This window comes from Branchiostoma floridae, chromosome 11, assembly GCF_000003815.2.
Source record: "Branchiostoma floridae strain S238N-H82 chromosome 11, Bfl_VNyyK, whole genome shotgun sequence".
Lineage (NCBI taxonomy): Eukaryota > Metazoa > Chordata > Leptocardii > Amphioxiformes > Branchiostomatidae > Branchiostoma > Branchiostoma floridae.
This window is the reverse complement of record NC_049989.1, coordinates 21,760,712-21,775,993: the sequence shown is the minus strand read 5'-3', so window position 1 is coordinate 21,775,993 and position 15,282 is coordinate 21,760,712. Positions and strand designations below refer to the sequence as shown.

At 42.8% G+C, this 15,282-nt stretch overlaps 1 protein-coding gene across 1 annotated transcript; it reads right to left on the bottom strand.

The window, feature by feature from the left end:
* Nucleotides 1-11,153: 11,153 nt before the first annotated feature.
* On the bottom strand, nucleotides 11,154-12,965 carry LOC118425394 (leucine-rich repeat-containing G-protein coupled receptor 4-like). Its single transcript, XM_035834203.1, has one exon. The coding sequence runs from the start codon at nucleotides 12,846-12,848 to the stop codon at nucleotides 11,154-11,156; it is 1,695 nt and encodes a 564-aa protein (XP_035690096.1). The 5' UTR covers nucleotides 12,849-12,965.
* Nucleotides 12,966-15,282: the final 2,317 nt, after the last annotated feature.

Sequence of the window (15,282 nt, the reverse complement as noted above, 5' to 3'; positions counted from 1 at the left end):
ACAACGTTAGTCTTTACCGGACTATGGGGAGAATATTTTGGCCACGGTAGAGTTTTACCAGCCGTGAGGGAGAAATGTTAACCTTCCAAAGGACTGACTCTGCTTATTCCCATTTTGCCGAACTCTGAGATTCATGTTGTTGTTGTTGTCTCTATTATCCGCTTGTTTCGTCGGAAGATGGTCACATGTGCTGTCTTTCCTCTCTCACTGTGCTTCTTTCTCTTGTGTACTTCTCTTGCAACTACCTGCAGCGATGCACTACAGAGCGTTGTGGAGACTAGTCATGGGAAGATTCTGAGCGAGCTCGACGGAGTGAGTGAGTGATCGCCCCGTAGGAAGTCCTGGTGGAGGTTACTCTAGTTCTGTCCCAGAAGGTAATGTGCAAACTTGTATCAGTCAGTTTCTTTTCCGAAGCTATATATAAGCTATAACATAAGAAGCTATATAGAAACTATAACGTTAGACAGGAAATCATCCCTTTATATGGGAAAACACTCTTATTTAGATATATTCTTGGTACAATTTGTCTATGAATCTTTTGTATTCTTGGCTAAATTTCTATGATCAGGATTGTGGCCAGGTTGAAGGTTAGCGTTCGTATTAACGTTAGAATTAACTATATTTAGGAAAATACCAGGTAAGCAGAGATGAATAATACATCAGGCAATAGGTTAATGACAGGTAAACACAGGTGAACAATTGCAATTGGTACATGAAAACAGATGTGAACACAGATACTCCACAATTATCGTCCACGATTCATTCATTACGACAACACAACCGTTATATTGAAACAAATTCCATATTTCAAATCACAACACACCATGAAGGACATCAATTTAAAAACAGTAGGTTCATAATGTGACAGATTAGAACTAGAACAACAATTATAATATTTCAATAATGTGAACAGATACAGCAACACAGCACAACCGCGGTACTGGTGCAATGTCACAAGATGTACAATCATTATATAATAATAATAATAATACCAAAAATGATCAATAACAAAATTAGACAGTGCTGTACAGTGTATATATGAAAATAAATAAGACATTGTATTATTATCAGACAAGCTCAAGCCTGAAGGCTATTTACAGTTACAAGTAATATGAAAAGATATGGTTATAACGTTAAAGAAAGAAATGACTCTAAAACTTGCTATCTAGCACCGTTTAGGTGTTAAATTAAGCTACGTCTTACTGTACAAAGTAGTTTTTTTACACAAAAAGACTTCATTTTCTTGAGTAGTATTAAAAACCACAGATTATTCACGCCCAAAACAAGGACAGTCTGGTGACACAGTGAACTTGAACATGATCTAAAGCGGTAAGAGAGACACATCATCTCCATCTTTAAACCACTGGTCATCTGGGTCTGGTCATAGAATTTCATCGTAAAAACATGCGCACACCAAGTTGAAATCCCAAACAATAGCAAACACTTCAATTTACAAATCAGACAAATTGTAACATGTTAGCAAAAAATCGAATAATGTAATAGCATATTGTATGTGACAGAAAGATCAGCCAAGCCACCAGAAGGCCTTTACATCAGGACCTTACAGCCACCCCTTATCAGAGACTGGGTGTGCTATAAACCTTTTGCAACTTTTGATCCACCGTTAAATGAGACACGTGTTCTACCGGCTTTAACGTGCCGTCACCCAAGCTTTGCATTGTTCACATCTCCACTGGAGTTGGACAGTCGAAAATTTAAGTCTAATTTTGTGATTGAAATTACAGTTTAACTTTGCTTCAGAACAAACCGTGAGAAGTGCACACAGTAGCTACAGTGGTAAAAGCGGCACGTCATCCCCGTCTTCAAGCCACAGGTCGTCTGGCTCTCGTAACAGAACGTCATCCTGCTGTTCCGGAATATTTAGCATGGGGGCATGTACCTGTGCGTCCACAATGTTCCATACCGGAGCGTGTTCTTGCTGTCCCAGAATGTTCCGTTCCGGATCTTGTACCTGCTGTTCCGGATCTTGTACCTGCTGTTCCGGAATGTTCCGTTCCGGATCTTGTACCTGCTGCTGAGGCTCTGGGTCCCGGGGTAGAGGATCGCCCAGAGCGTCTCGCAGCCGCTTCCAGAACAGCGGCCTTTTCCGCACGTCGTCCGGCCACGTCAGGTACGTGTCCCTCTTCATTACGGCGTTCAGATGGCGGAACCGTTTCAGCATCCTGTCAGGAATCCTCTCCAGAAACACCAGGATGAGACGCCTCCCTCCCCCCTCCTCAAACATGTGGTACTGGGCCATCTGGAACTCGTACTCGCACCACTTACTCTTCAGGAAGTTCCTGGTGATGAGGCAGACGGTTCTCCGGCTGTTTTCCACGGCATCCGCGATGTTTTCCACAATGGGAGCACCCACTGCAAAGTCCCTTTCGTGTATGACCAGACTGTAGTCAGGTTCCAGATTTGGTATTGCTTCATGTACAACCCACATGACGTCCTGGTTGTTGTAGGCGATAAAAGCATCGTACGTGTATCTGGGCGGCTCTTGGTTCTCTACTTCGCCAATCTTCGGTCTCCTCCACTTGGCCAACATCCACAGGTAGTACTGAACACGGCCGATGTGGTAGTCGACCAGGAAAATGGTCATCATGGCGACGAAGATGCCGGAAGAGGCGAGCACACAAGCCAGGAGTCGGTTTGGCCGGAATCCATGACTACAGACTGTGTCAAAGAACTTTCGTTCTGACGGATAATTTCTGTCGTTAGATTGTTGTCTGTGGATCAACCCGTCTATCAAACGTCGTCCGCGCAGTTTTGCCGGAGTAGAACACGTGTAGCCTCGACCAACGTCAGGATAAGGGTTGTACAGGTTCGGCACCCTGTCGTATTTGTCATTGGCCCAGTCAACAAACCACAGTAAGTTACAGTCACACAGAAACGGATTGTCTGTAAGGTCCAGTTTCTCCAGCCGGTTGACAACAGGACCCAGTGCTGTTTCATTCAAAACAGCTAAGCTATTTCCACCCATATTCAAATCTTTTAACCCGTACAGACGTTTAAAGGCGTCCCCTATCACCGCTATCCTATTGGCTGCCAGGTTTAAGTGTGTGAGGTTGCCCAAACCTTCAAACGTTTTCTCTGTTAGCTTTTGTATTTGGTTGTAACTGAGATCCAGGAATCGCAGCCGCGATAGTCCACGGAAGGCGGATTGCATGACGATGCTGATCTTGTTATAGCTGAGATCCAGATGTTCCAGCTGGTACAATCCTGGTTCCTGGTTGCCAGACACTAGGTGGTATTCTGTTTTGATATGCTGGATGTTGTTGTTAGAAAGAGTCAAAGTTTTTAAGTTTGACAATTTTGCTGAAAGCCAATTTGAAGGAAAATCCGTCAATCTATTGTTATCTACCAGCAGTGTTTCCAAAGTTTCACATATATAAAATGAGTTGATACCATTGCTAAAAGAAAAAGGGTCAATGAATGGTAAATTCGCATTGGAGCATACGTCAGGGGAATCTGTAATTTTGTTGTACTGCAAATCAAGCGCAATAATTTTCCAAGGTCGACAATTGCCGAATTGGGAGAAACCGAAACCTGCAGCTGTAAGTTCATTATGACTCAAATTCAGACGATTTACGTGTAATAAATTACCGCAGACGATGTCACATAGTGCTTGTTGGTCTAAATTATTGTAACTGAGGTCCAACAAGTCGAGATAGAGATTGTAACGGAGAACATGATCTTCCAAGTTTTCTAAGTTGCTATGACTTAAGTCAAGATAAGTCAGAGAGGTTAGTCCTGCAAACACGGGTAAAGTAGAAATTTTGTTATCGCTCAAGTCAAGATGAGTAAGAGAGGTCAGTCCTTTAAACACGCCTTGTGGTAAAGCAGAAATATGGTTCCATCTCAAGGTAAGATGAGTGAGTGAAGACAGTCCGCTGAACGCCTTGTCTTGTAATGTCAAGGGTATCGAACCTGGCAGATCCGGATCCAATCTCCGGTCACCATGCAAGGCCAGCCTTTCTAAATGTGACAGATTCGCAAAGGCGTCATTTTGTATGACGTATTTGTCTGTATCACTTGTCATATCCACAAGCAAAGATTTTAAGTATTTTAGACCTTTTAATTCCGCTAGTGTGTTTTCCATGTAGAAACCCGACATGTGAAATGCTAACTCCTGAATCTGCGTGTGTCGGAGTTCGGGCATCACTGTGGCTCTAGAAAAAGAACAGCGGAGGTCCAACGTCTGCAGATGTGTGAATGACTTCAGCAGACCGGGATCCAGTTGTACAAATCCAGACGTCTCACTACACTCAACGAAGAAATGTTTCAGAGTAAATAACAGCGGCCGGAACCTTTCAACACTGAGGGAATAGTAATAATAACATAACTTTATTTCTATACTCTCCAAGTTAGGCAGATTTCTAAATACAGATCCAAAGTAGAGGTCGCAAAGTCTTAGTAGACTCAATTTCTTAAGGTTCTGCAACGGTGCCCACATCTGACGTTGTAAGAACCCACTTCCGCTGTTGACTCTTCTAGCGGTGGTATCTCGGTCCTCTTCTGTGGCACCACTGAGTTCCTCTATCTTCAGACTTTCCAATGAATTCAAAGAATCAAAAATGTGATCGGGTAAATTGCTGATATTTTTCACACTGAGATCTAAATGCCTCAAGTTAGATAATCCAGCGAATGCACCAACCTCGACGGTATGTAGACTATTACCAAACAAGTGTAAAGATTTTAGGTTTCTTAACCCACTAAACGAGCCGTTGTACAGGACAGTGATGTTGTTCTTTATGAGATCCACCGTGATGACAGACTCGGGGATGCCGGGAGGTACTTGGGTTAGGAACGCGTGGGTTGGTATAAAGCTGGACCATGAATCATACGTGTATTCCCCTGCACACACCACAGTCGTTGAGTTCCATGTCTGACACACAGGTGGGTCGGTGGGCGGGGGGAGTTGTCCTCTAACCCCTCCATGTTGGGTGAAGAGCACCAAAATCACAGCTAAGCAGACTGCGAGAAGACCGGGTTTAGACTCCATGTCGATCTGCACTGTTGGACTCTTCTCGTTGCGAACCTGTGGAAATACGAACATCTGGTAAGTACTATCGCTTTGTGACAGAAATAGAAGTATTATTGAAACCACACGCTGGGCCTAGCTTTAAGGCTGACTTTCAAGACAGGTGAGTCAACCTTTCCAGAAAGTAGACGGCACTGGTTTCCTTTTTTTCACTTGATCCCGACCAAATCTTTCGTCACAAATGAGTGAATGGCGGCATTGAGTACATCGCGGGTCCCTTTCTTCCTCGGTCTACTGAAACTACCATTTTACAAGATGTGACCGTAAGTTAGGTCTCCAAGATGCCTTCGAGTTTAGCACCAGGAAACAGAAGAGACTTCCGTGGTTTGGATGCCTATTCCAGACAATCTGGCCGCCAAGTCTGGGGTTCATCTTCTTAAATACTAACACTCTCCAGCTATCATACCGTAAACATGCGGCTGGGGAGTGGTTCTTGCGTGCCCGGTAAATGTTAAGTGATCTGTCCATTAACTATAGTATGTGTCGCCACAGAAAGTAGCCTGAAGTGATCTGCCCCGGTGCTTAACGGCTCTCTGCGAAGAGCTTCTCTCTCAGAAGGATCCGATTTCAGACAATAGGACGTGTTGTTGGGAAAGAGAAGAATGTCCAGGGCGCTCGGCAGGCGACGACTTAGTGCGTACGTTTATTTACTTAACTAGAAAGGCCGACATTTGCTTGAGAGCAAATACAGCATATTTCAGCCATCTCCCTCCCCATGCAACAATAGGCTATTTCAAAATCACCCATTTGAAAAATCACTTTTACTAATGACGGTTTAACCCAAAAATGAGTCTTACAAAATTCCCCCGTTTAAGGATGGACTCCAGTGCATCCTATGTGAATTTGCACAATAGACCAGTCCAGAAATACTCCCACTGAAACCTTGGCCTTTTGAATAAGAAACCAAATCCAAAATTGAATTTAGCAAAAAAGGTCCCAGTGCATAAAAAGGTATAATAGACCAGTCTAAAAACACTTCCACTAGAATTGAATTTTGAATCATCACCCGTTCAAAACTGAATTTGAAAAAATCCCCCTTCCGTGTGCAAAAAATGGACTCTTCCATGTAAAGTAGAGCAGTCCAAAAATACATCCGCTAAAATAGGACTTTGACATAATCACTGAAGTCCAAAAAATGGATTTAAAAAAAAAGCCCCCTCTATGCAAGAATGGACTCTTCCAGAACACCCATGTAAAATTGCAAATTAGACCAGTCCAAAAATAACCCTACTGAAAGACTTTGACAAACTAGAAGTCACCAAAGTCCAAAATATGAATTTTGAAAAATCCCCCCTCCGTGCGAGAATAGACTCTTCCAGCACACATTCTGTAAAATTGCAAAATAGACCTGTCCAAAAATGCATCCACTGAAAGACTTCACCAGTCCAATGATGAATTAAAAAAAAAAACGAACCCCTCCGTGTAAGAATGGACTCTTCCAGATAACACCGGGCTCGCTGATTGGCTGCCACCCCCCCCCTCTTTAGGATATAGATTCAGGCTAAGTGATTGGTTACCTATCTAATTAGATTAAATAGACATATATGCCAGTAGGTCCAATCTGCAGCTGGGGGTCAACGACCTTAAGGTCATTGACCCCTCTGGCTATTGGAAAATGACAAAAAAATCCCCAAATATATCATTTTGACGTAGTCTATGACAAAAATTATACATGTGTCATTTGAATAAATATCTAGTGCACCCTTTTACCAAAATTTAGGTCATTTGGTTTTAAAACCAGAGCACAATAGCCAAAAGTGTACTTTTTGGTCATAAAATGGCCAAATAATCGCAAAATTGAGCATTTTATTGTACCGTATGCCTCAAGTGTTATTGAATCCATGTGCGCATATGTCTAGGGCACTCCTATACTAAATTTCAGGTCATCCGGTTCTAAAACCAAGGTACAGGAGCCAAAAGTGTCCTTTTTTGGTAAAAAAATGACCAAAAAATCGCAAAAATAAGTATTTCGTTATACTGTACACCAAAACTGATATTGAATCTATATGGGGGACTTATCAAGGCACATCTGTACCAAATTTCAGCTCATTCGGTTATAATACCAGGGTACAGGGGGCCCAAATATACAGTTTTGGTCTTAAGATGACCAAAAAACCTTAATAAAATCATTTAAGAGACAGATATGGAAAAAATGAAAAAAACGTCCGAGGGTATTGGCCCACTCTACCCTTGTGCCAAATTTCAAGTCATTCGGTTGAGGAACAAGGGAGATACCGTGTTCTGAAGATTTGACAGGAGAAAGAAAGAAAGAAAGAAAGAAAGAAAGAAACATTACGAATACAATATATTTCACCATACCTATGGTATGGCTGAAATATAATAATCGCCAGCCCAGGATTCACGCCCATATGGAACTAAAACAAGAGTTTATTTTGTGTCATTCTTGTATTTGACTTCATTTACAAGAAATAATGACGATTCAACTTTTTTAAACGACAGCTATCTTATATGCAATCACATAAACGTACCTAAGTTGGAGTAATAAATTGTTGGCAGTGAATGAATGGAGTTATTATTGACATATGTTGGCACTCAATAGTCACTGGCTGCCAAGAGGCTCCAAGCTCTGATGCGCTCATTTGCATACATATTAGGAGATTCCTGATAAACAAGCGATTTGACCCTTCTCTTGTCTACTGTCACCGCAAGGGCTTTGTTTACACAGTCACGCGAATCGACTTGGAGTATGTGTGTGAATCCACGGAGTTGACTTCTTTCGAACTTGAACTATAGGTAAAACTTATCTAAATGTAAGCCATAGCTAAAGTATGGTGTATATCAAAGGTAAGCTAACACAATGTATAGCAGTTGAACAAAGGTTAACAATTATTATGATGGTATAAGGAAGGGTGTAAAACATTTGCTGTTCCAAAACCATATCCTGTTGGTTGAGTGACTGCTATTCGGCGTATAAGAAGGAACGTTCGGAGCTTCTTAGTATGCCACACCAGGACAATTATCACGTTCAAAGCGGTGGCTGTAATCTTTGTCCATGGGCCACTGATCTACACCTACTGCTCCCCCTCTCCTCCCCAACTTGGCCCTCCGTACCTCACGTATATAGACGTTACCGAGCCGTGTAATCACAAAGAATGGACTGATTTGAAAAGAAGAGCGTTTTGTAAAATCCCACCTTATCTTCTCAGCAAGATGTCTGTGAGAAGAGTTGAACCGGTGGTGGGGGCGGCGCGGAAGGGACGGCTGTCTCTCGTCTGGTACACCCGTTGGTATGCGGGCTGCTCACAGTCACCTGCGTTTTTCGAGGCACGTTCTGCTTGGATAACGGGTGTTGTTGACCGCGTACCGAAGAGCAGTCCATGCGTTAAGCGTTTCCTCGTCCGGACACGCAGGTGCCAGGCACGTAAAGGTGTGTGTTGATAGACCGGCTGTCTCATATCATAATAGCACACCGCTTTTTTTTTGCAAAGAATTTTAAACAAAACCAAGGTGTGTTCAACTTCCTGAATATCTTATTAGCGGCCAAGGAAAACAATGTTGTCTTCTTGGTTACCCAACCAAGCCTACCAATAACCTACCACCTTACACCTAAATGATGACATTCAAAACAGACTTTCTGTACTTGGCACAACGCCTTCTATTTATGCAAGGAGGTTAAAAATGTTGTTACAAAAATTACAACTGATACATGTACGTGTACGTGTACGTGTTACAAGTAACAGTTACCTTTGCTCGTGACCTTTTACAATAGTTGTATATGACTTGATCTACATGATAAACAATCACTGTAAATATTTGTTGCACCAACTTGACACAACAGTCTGGTGCACATGTCTGCGCGTCTCTTTGCAATTTGCATATTTGTCACTTGACACAACAGCTTATGGTACAGGGGTGACGCAACAGTTGGCGCCTGCGCCTAGACCCTTCGGTGAGAGAGAAAGAAATGATTAAAAAGCCTTTCTTGGTTGGATTTTATGTTAAATATGGGCTGTTTTGGAATGGCTACAGTAGAAAGATCCAGTCCTATATAAGTTTGCATCAGTTGTAAAAAAAATGACCTTTCTCCATTTCGGTGATCTTCTTGTACCCCATGAGATAACATCTATTATCATAATACCGCCACGTTTACGACGATGTTTCTAGCCATACTGATATGACAAATGGTCAACGCATCATTTTCTCCAGTTACATATTGCATATTTGTGACCAGATAATACTAAGTATGATTCTTTGCATACTCCTTATTTGCGTACTCGTGTCCCACTTAATAAATCTACTGACACCAACCAGGTCTAATATACTGTATATACACCTTTCTCACGCGGCGGCCATGATAGATCTAAAACGAGTTCAATGTGGCAAACAAAAGGCTGTCCATCATAATTAGCAGTTCGACCAATGGTAGCCTGCCAATTAGGAAATCGACCAATAAATGAATGGCTGCAAATTCGTTAAAAATTTGCATTATTATGTTTTTATTTTGCATCTCTTAATGGACTATGGGGTCAGTCTACACTACTTTAAATTGCTACATCTTTCGGTGCATAACACTTCTTGTAATATTTATTATTCTATCTTATATCATGAAAATTTGTGTGGTTTGGGGGAAAACTAAATGGGACCTGATTTTAGAAATAAGTTTTGTCTGTTTGCCTCATTGACCTCTTCTTCGATCTATCATGGCCGCCGCGTGAGAAAGGTGTATTGGGAAAAACAGGGGAGAATATTTGGCCATAGTAGAGATTTACCAGCCATGGGGGGGGGGGATGTTAACCTTCCAAAGGACTGACTCTACTGTCTAAAGTTTTTTACACAGAAAGACTCAATTTTCTTTAGTAGTACTAGTAACCGTAGATCATACACGCCAAAACAGTCAGAAATTAAACATGATCTACGGTGGTAAGAGAGACACATCATCTCCGTCTTTGAACCAATGTTCGTCTGGTTCTGGTCGTAGAATTTTATCGTTTAATATGTACCCCATTGAACCATGTGCAATGTGTATTATGTTAGCAACATGCTCCACACACGGCGCACAATACAGTAGTCATCATAGTACATGCACGAAGTTACAATTGTAACGTTACAACTAATAATGTTTCTACAATTCTAACAATAGTGTTATCGATTTCCTCTTGAATTCAATGAGTGCCCGATAAAACCCATCATTTGATATCAGACGACAAAAAGAGCAATGACCATCACAGCAAAATCCAAACTTATTTATGAAACTTACATATCTATACACTACGCAATAGAGAAAAACATGCGCACGTACACCAAGTTGAAAACCCAAGCAATAGCAAACACTTCAAAATCACACAAATTGTATCATGTTAGCAAAAAAATCGAGGTGACAGAAAGATCAACCACGAGAACATATTTACATCAGGACCTTACAACCATCCCTTAACAGAGACGGGGGCTCTTTAAACTTTCTGCAACTTTTGATCCACCGTTAACTGAGACACGTGTTCTATCTGCTTTAACGCGATGTCACACAAGCTTTGGATTGTTTGGATTGTTCATTTCTCGACTGGAGTTGGACAGTCTGTGATGGGAAATACAGTTTACCATTGCTTCAGAATAAAATAAAATGATGAGTAAACATTTTGGCTACAGTGGTAGGAGAGGAACGTCATCCCTATCTCCAAAGCACAGGTCGCCTGTCTCATATTGCTGTTCCGGAATGTGCCTAATAGGGGCATGTGCCAGCGCTTCCCCAATGTTCCGTTCCGGATCTTGTACCTGCAGTTCCGGAATGTTCCGGACCGGATCTTGTACCTCCTGTTCCGGAATGTCCCGTTCCGGATCTTGTACCTGCTGTTGAGGCTCTGGGTCCCGGGGTAGAGGATCGCCCAGAGCGTCTCGTAGCCGCTTCCAGAACAGCGGCCTTTTCCGCACGTCGCCCGGCCACGTCAGGTACGTGTCCCTCTTCATTACGGCGTTCAGATGGCGGAACCGTTTCAGCATCCTGTCAGGAATCCTCTCCAGAAACACCAGGATGAGACGCCTCCCTCCCCCCTCCTCAAACATATTGTACTGGGCCATCTGAAACTCGTACTCGCACCACTTACTCTTCAGGAAGTTCCTGGTGATGAGGCAGACGGTTCTCCGGCTGTTTTCACGGCATCCGCGATGTTTTCACAATGGGAGCGCCGACTGCAAAGTCCCTTTCGTGTATGACCAGACTGTAGTCAGGTTCCAGATTCTCTATTGCTTCATGTACAACCCACATGACGTCCTGGTTGTTGTAGGCAAGAAAAGCATCGTGCGTGTATCTGGGCGGCTCTTGGTTCTCTACTTCGCCAATCTTCGGTCTCCTCCACTTGGCCAACATCCACAGGCAGTACTGAACACGACCGATGTGGTAGTCGACCAGAAAAATGGTCATCATGGCGACGAAGATACCAGAAGAGGCGAGCACACAAGCCAGGAGGCGGTTGGGTCGAAATCCATGACTACAGACTGTGTTAACGAACTTGAGGTCTTTTGGGTCATTTCTGTCGTTAGATTGTTGTTTCTGGATCAACCCGTCTATCAAACGTCGTCCGCTCAGTTGTGCTGGACGAGAACACGTGTAGCCTCGATGAAAGTCAGGATAAGGGTTGTACAAGTTCGGCACCCTGTCGTATTTGTCATTGGCCCACTCAAGAAACCACAGTAAGTTACAGTCACACAAAAACGGGTTGTTGGCAACGTCCAGCCTCTCCAGCCGGTTGACAACAGGACCCAGTGCTGTTTGATTTAAAACAGCTAATTTATTTCCCATCATATTCAAATACTTTAATTCGTACAGACGGTGAAAGGCGTCCCCTATCACTGATATCCCGTTGAATGCCAGGTTTAGGTGTGTAAGTTTGCCCAAACCTTCAAATGTATTCTCTGCTATGTCTTGTATTTGGTTGTTACTGAGATCCAGGAATCTCATTCGCGATAGTCCAAGGAAGGCGGATGGCATGACGGTGTTGATGTCGTTATGACTGAGATCTAGATGTTCCAGCCGGACCAACCATCGTTGCTGTTTGCCAAACACTGGCTGGTATTCTGTTTCGATTCGCTGGATGAGGTTTCGAGATACAGTCAAAGTTTTCAGGTTTGGGTAGTAGAATGAACGCCAAGGAAATTCCCCTAATAGGCGGTTGTTATCTAGCCGAAGTGTTTCTAAAGTCTGACAGGGAAAGACAGAAGAACTATCTAGTTTGATTTCATTGTTAGAAAGGTCAAGGTACCGCACATTTGTAGTGAAGCATAATTCAACAATGGTACTGATCCTTGTAATTTTGTTGTACTGCAAATCAAGTACTGTTATATTCATACCTATACCTGTTATATACCAAGGTATACAACTGCCGTCAAAACTTGTCAGTGCATTATGACTCAAATTCAGATGATTCACGGTTTTTACAGCAACGATGGCACACGATGTTTCATTGTCTAAGTTATTGTAACTAAGATCAAGATAGTCCAAATTCTCTGGAATTTGAGCTTGGGAGATTAAGACGTTGGTATGGCTGAAGTTGAGATGAATGAGAGAGGTCAGGCCTTTGAACATGCCTTGAGGTAAAGTAGAAACTCTGTTCCAACTCAAGTTAAGATGAGTGAGTGAGGACAGTCCGCTGAACGCTTTGTCTTGTATCTTCAAGTGGATCTCTTCCCAAAATGCGGGGACGCCATACAAGACCAGCCTTTGCAAATGTGATAGACCCACAAAGGCGTCAGTTTGTATGACGCCAATGTATGTCATACCTACAAGCAACGTTTTTAAGTATTTCAGACCTCTTATTACCGCTAGCGTATTAGATGTTATTTCGTCCATTCCGGATCCCGACAAGTGAAATGCCAACTCCTGAATTTGCGTGTGTCGAAGTTCAGGCAGAACGCCCAGAATGTTTGAACTTTTGACATGGCGAACGTCCAATATTTGTAGATGTATAAGAGACTTCAGCAGACCGGGCTCTACATGTACCGTCCTACCTTCAGCGAGTAAATGTTTCAGAGTAAGTAACAGCGGCCGGAACATTTGAACATTGAGGGAATAGTCATAATATAAAAACTTTATTTCTACAGTCTCTAAGTTAGGCAGGTTTGTAAACACAGGTCCAAAGTAGACATTACTTGCTCTTGGTAGATTATAAAGACTCATTTTTTTAAGGTTGTGCAGCGGCGCCCACAGCTGGCGTCGTTGTAAGAACCCACTTTTGCTGTTGACTCTTCTGATTGTGGTATTTCGGTCTTCTTCTGTGACCTCTCCGATCGCCAGTTCCTCTATCTTCAGACTTTCCAACGAATTCAAAGAATGGAAAATGTGATCGGGTAAATTGCTGATATTCACTCTGAGTTCTAAATGTTTCAGCTTATCTAACCCCTTGAACACCCCCGTACTGACTGTATCGGTGTAAGTGTCCACGGTAAGGTTTTGCAGATCTTTGAAAAGTCCATTTTGAAGAGGATACATGGGTTCCGTTATCCATCCACGCATGTGCATATGAAGTCGTTCCAAATTCTTTAACCAAGCGAACGCACCGACCTCGATAGTGTCTAGAAGGTTATAAGACAGGTCTAGGGACTTCATGTTTCTTAAGCCTCTAAACGAGCCGTTGTACAGTTTTGTGATGTTGTTACTTCTGAGATCCACCGTGATGACAGACTCGGGGATGCCGGGCGGTACTTGGGTTAGAGCCGCGCGGATTCGTTGCAAGTATTGATCATATACCCCTGTACACACCACAGTTGTTGAGTTCCAGGTCTGACACACAGGCGGCGAGAGTTGTCCTCTAACCCGTCCATGTTGGGTGATGAGCGCGGAAACCACAGCTAAGCAGACTGCGAGAAGAGCGGGTTTAGACTCCATGTCGATCTGTTCTGTCGTACTGTTCTCGTTGTTGAACCTGTAATAAATATGACCATCGATATCAAGTAAGTACACATGTAATATATTTTATGAGCCAGAAAGGGAAGCGTTACACGTACACGTGCAGTAAAAACCACACGTTGTAACGACCCGGATATTTGCTACAGTTGACCTTGCTCCAACCATGGTCTGAGGAGTGTCGGGGTGGTTGGAAGACTATGGTTGGCTGTGTGTGAGACAATGGCTTTATTTTTCTTAATGTACACTGTACAAGCCCCGGTAGCCCCAGGTTTTGTCTGCTACATCCATGTCTTAAGTCACGGGAAAAACTAATATATTTTTGTGACACCAGCCAAATCTTGGTCCCAAAACATTTGATTTAACTTCTTATTTTAAACAAAACCTTCCCAACCAACCATACTGTAAAGATGGCCGGGTCATCTTTGTGTTTTGGGAGCGGCTCATGCGTGACGCAAAAGCAGAAGTTGCCCATCCAGGTACAAACCCTGCTATGTGAACTCTGCTCTCAGATAGATTCGGTGTCATACCCGAAACAATTGGACGCCATTGTGTGGGACGTGTTGTGTGGAAAGTCAATATTACAAGCGGGCTTAGTCATGATCAGTGTAACATTATCATATATCCGCGAAATACGGTACATGCGGATCCGTTTTCAGTTGAGTGACAACAGTTCCTCCTTATTTTGTATACGTAGTTTAGGTAACAAAGTGGAAGACGAAGTACACTTTACTGTAGATTGTCCTTTGTATGACAGCGATAGAAACATTTGTTTCGGCTGTGTTAAGTACATTTCCTCACTTCAGATACTTGAATAATGATAAAGAAAAATTTATCTTACTTACAGCCATACAGCTAACTACATTTATGCCATTACAAAGAAGCAACAGGAAGTCGAATGTACCAGGGTACACTCATATAAATGTATATATATATTATTGTAACCAATGTTAAATGTATATGATTGTTACCACGTGGCCTGTACTTAGCCCAGTTGGGCAAAAATGTCCAATAAAGGTCTTCATTCTTAACCAGGGCGACTGTCACGTCCAAAGCTGCGCCGGTAAAATCTGTTCTAGTCTACGCTATGACATTGTCTACCCCCTTCTCCACATGTAATTACAAAGAATGAGCAAATCTTGAACCCACCTTCACAGCAAGATGTCTGTGAGAAGAGCTGAACCGGCGGTGGGGGCGAGGAAGGGGCGTCCGTCTCTCGTCGATCTGCTCACAAGACGGTTACCTGCGTTTCCTTGTTCCGCTTTTTTCTTAAATGTACACCGTAAAGCAGTCACTGTCTGTGGGAGGTGTAGCAGTCGTCATATTTATATTGCAGCCAGTAGGTACCCAATCTGAGTTATACCCCCCCTCACATTAGGCG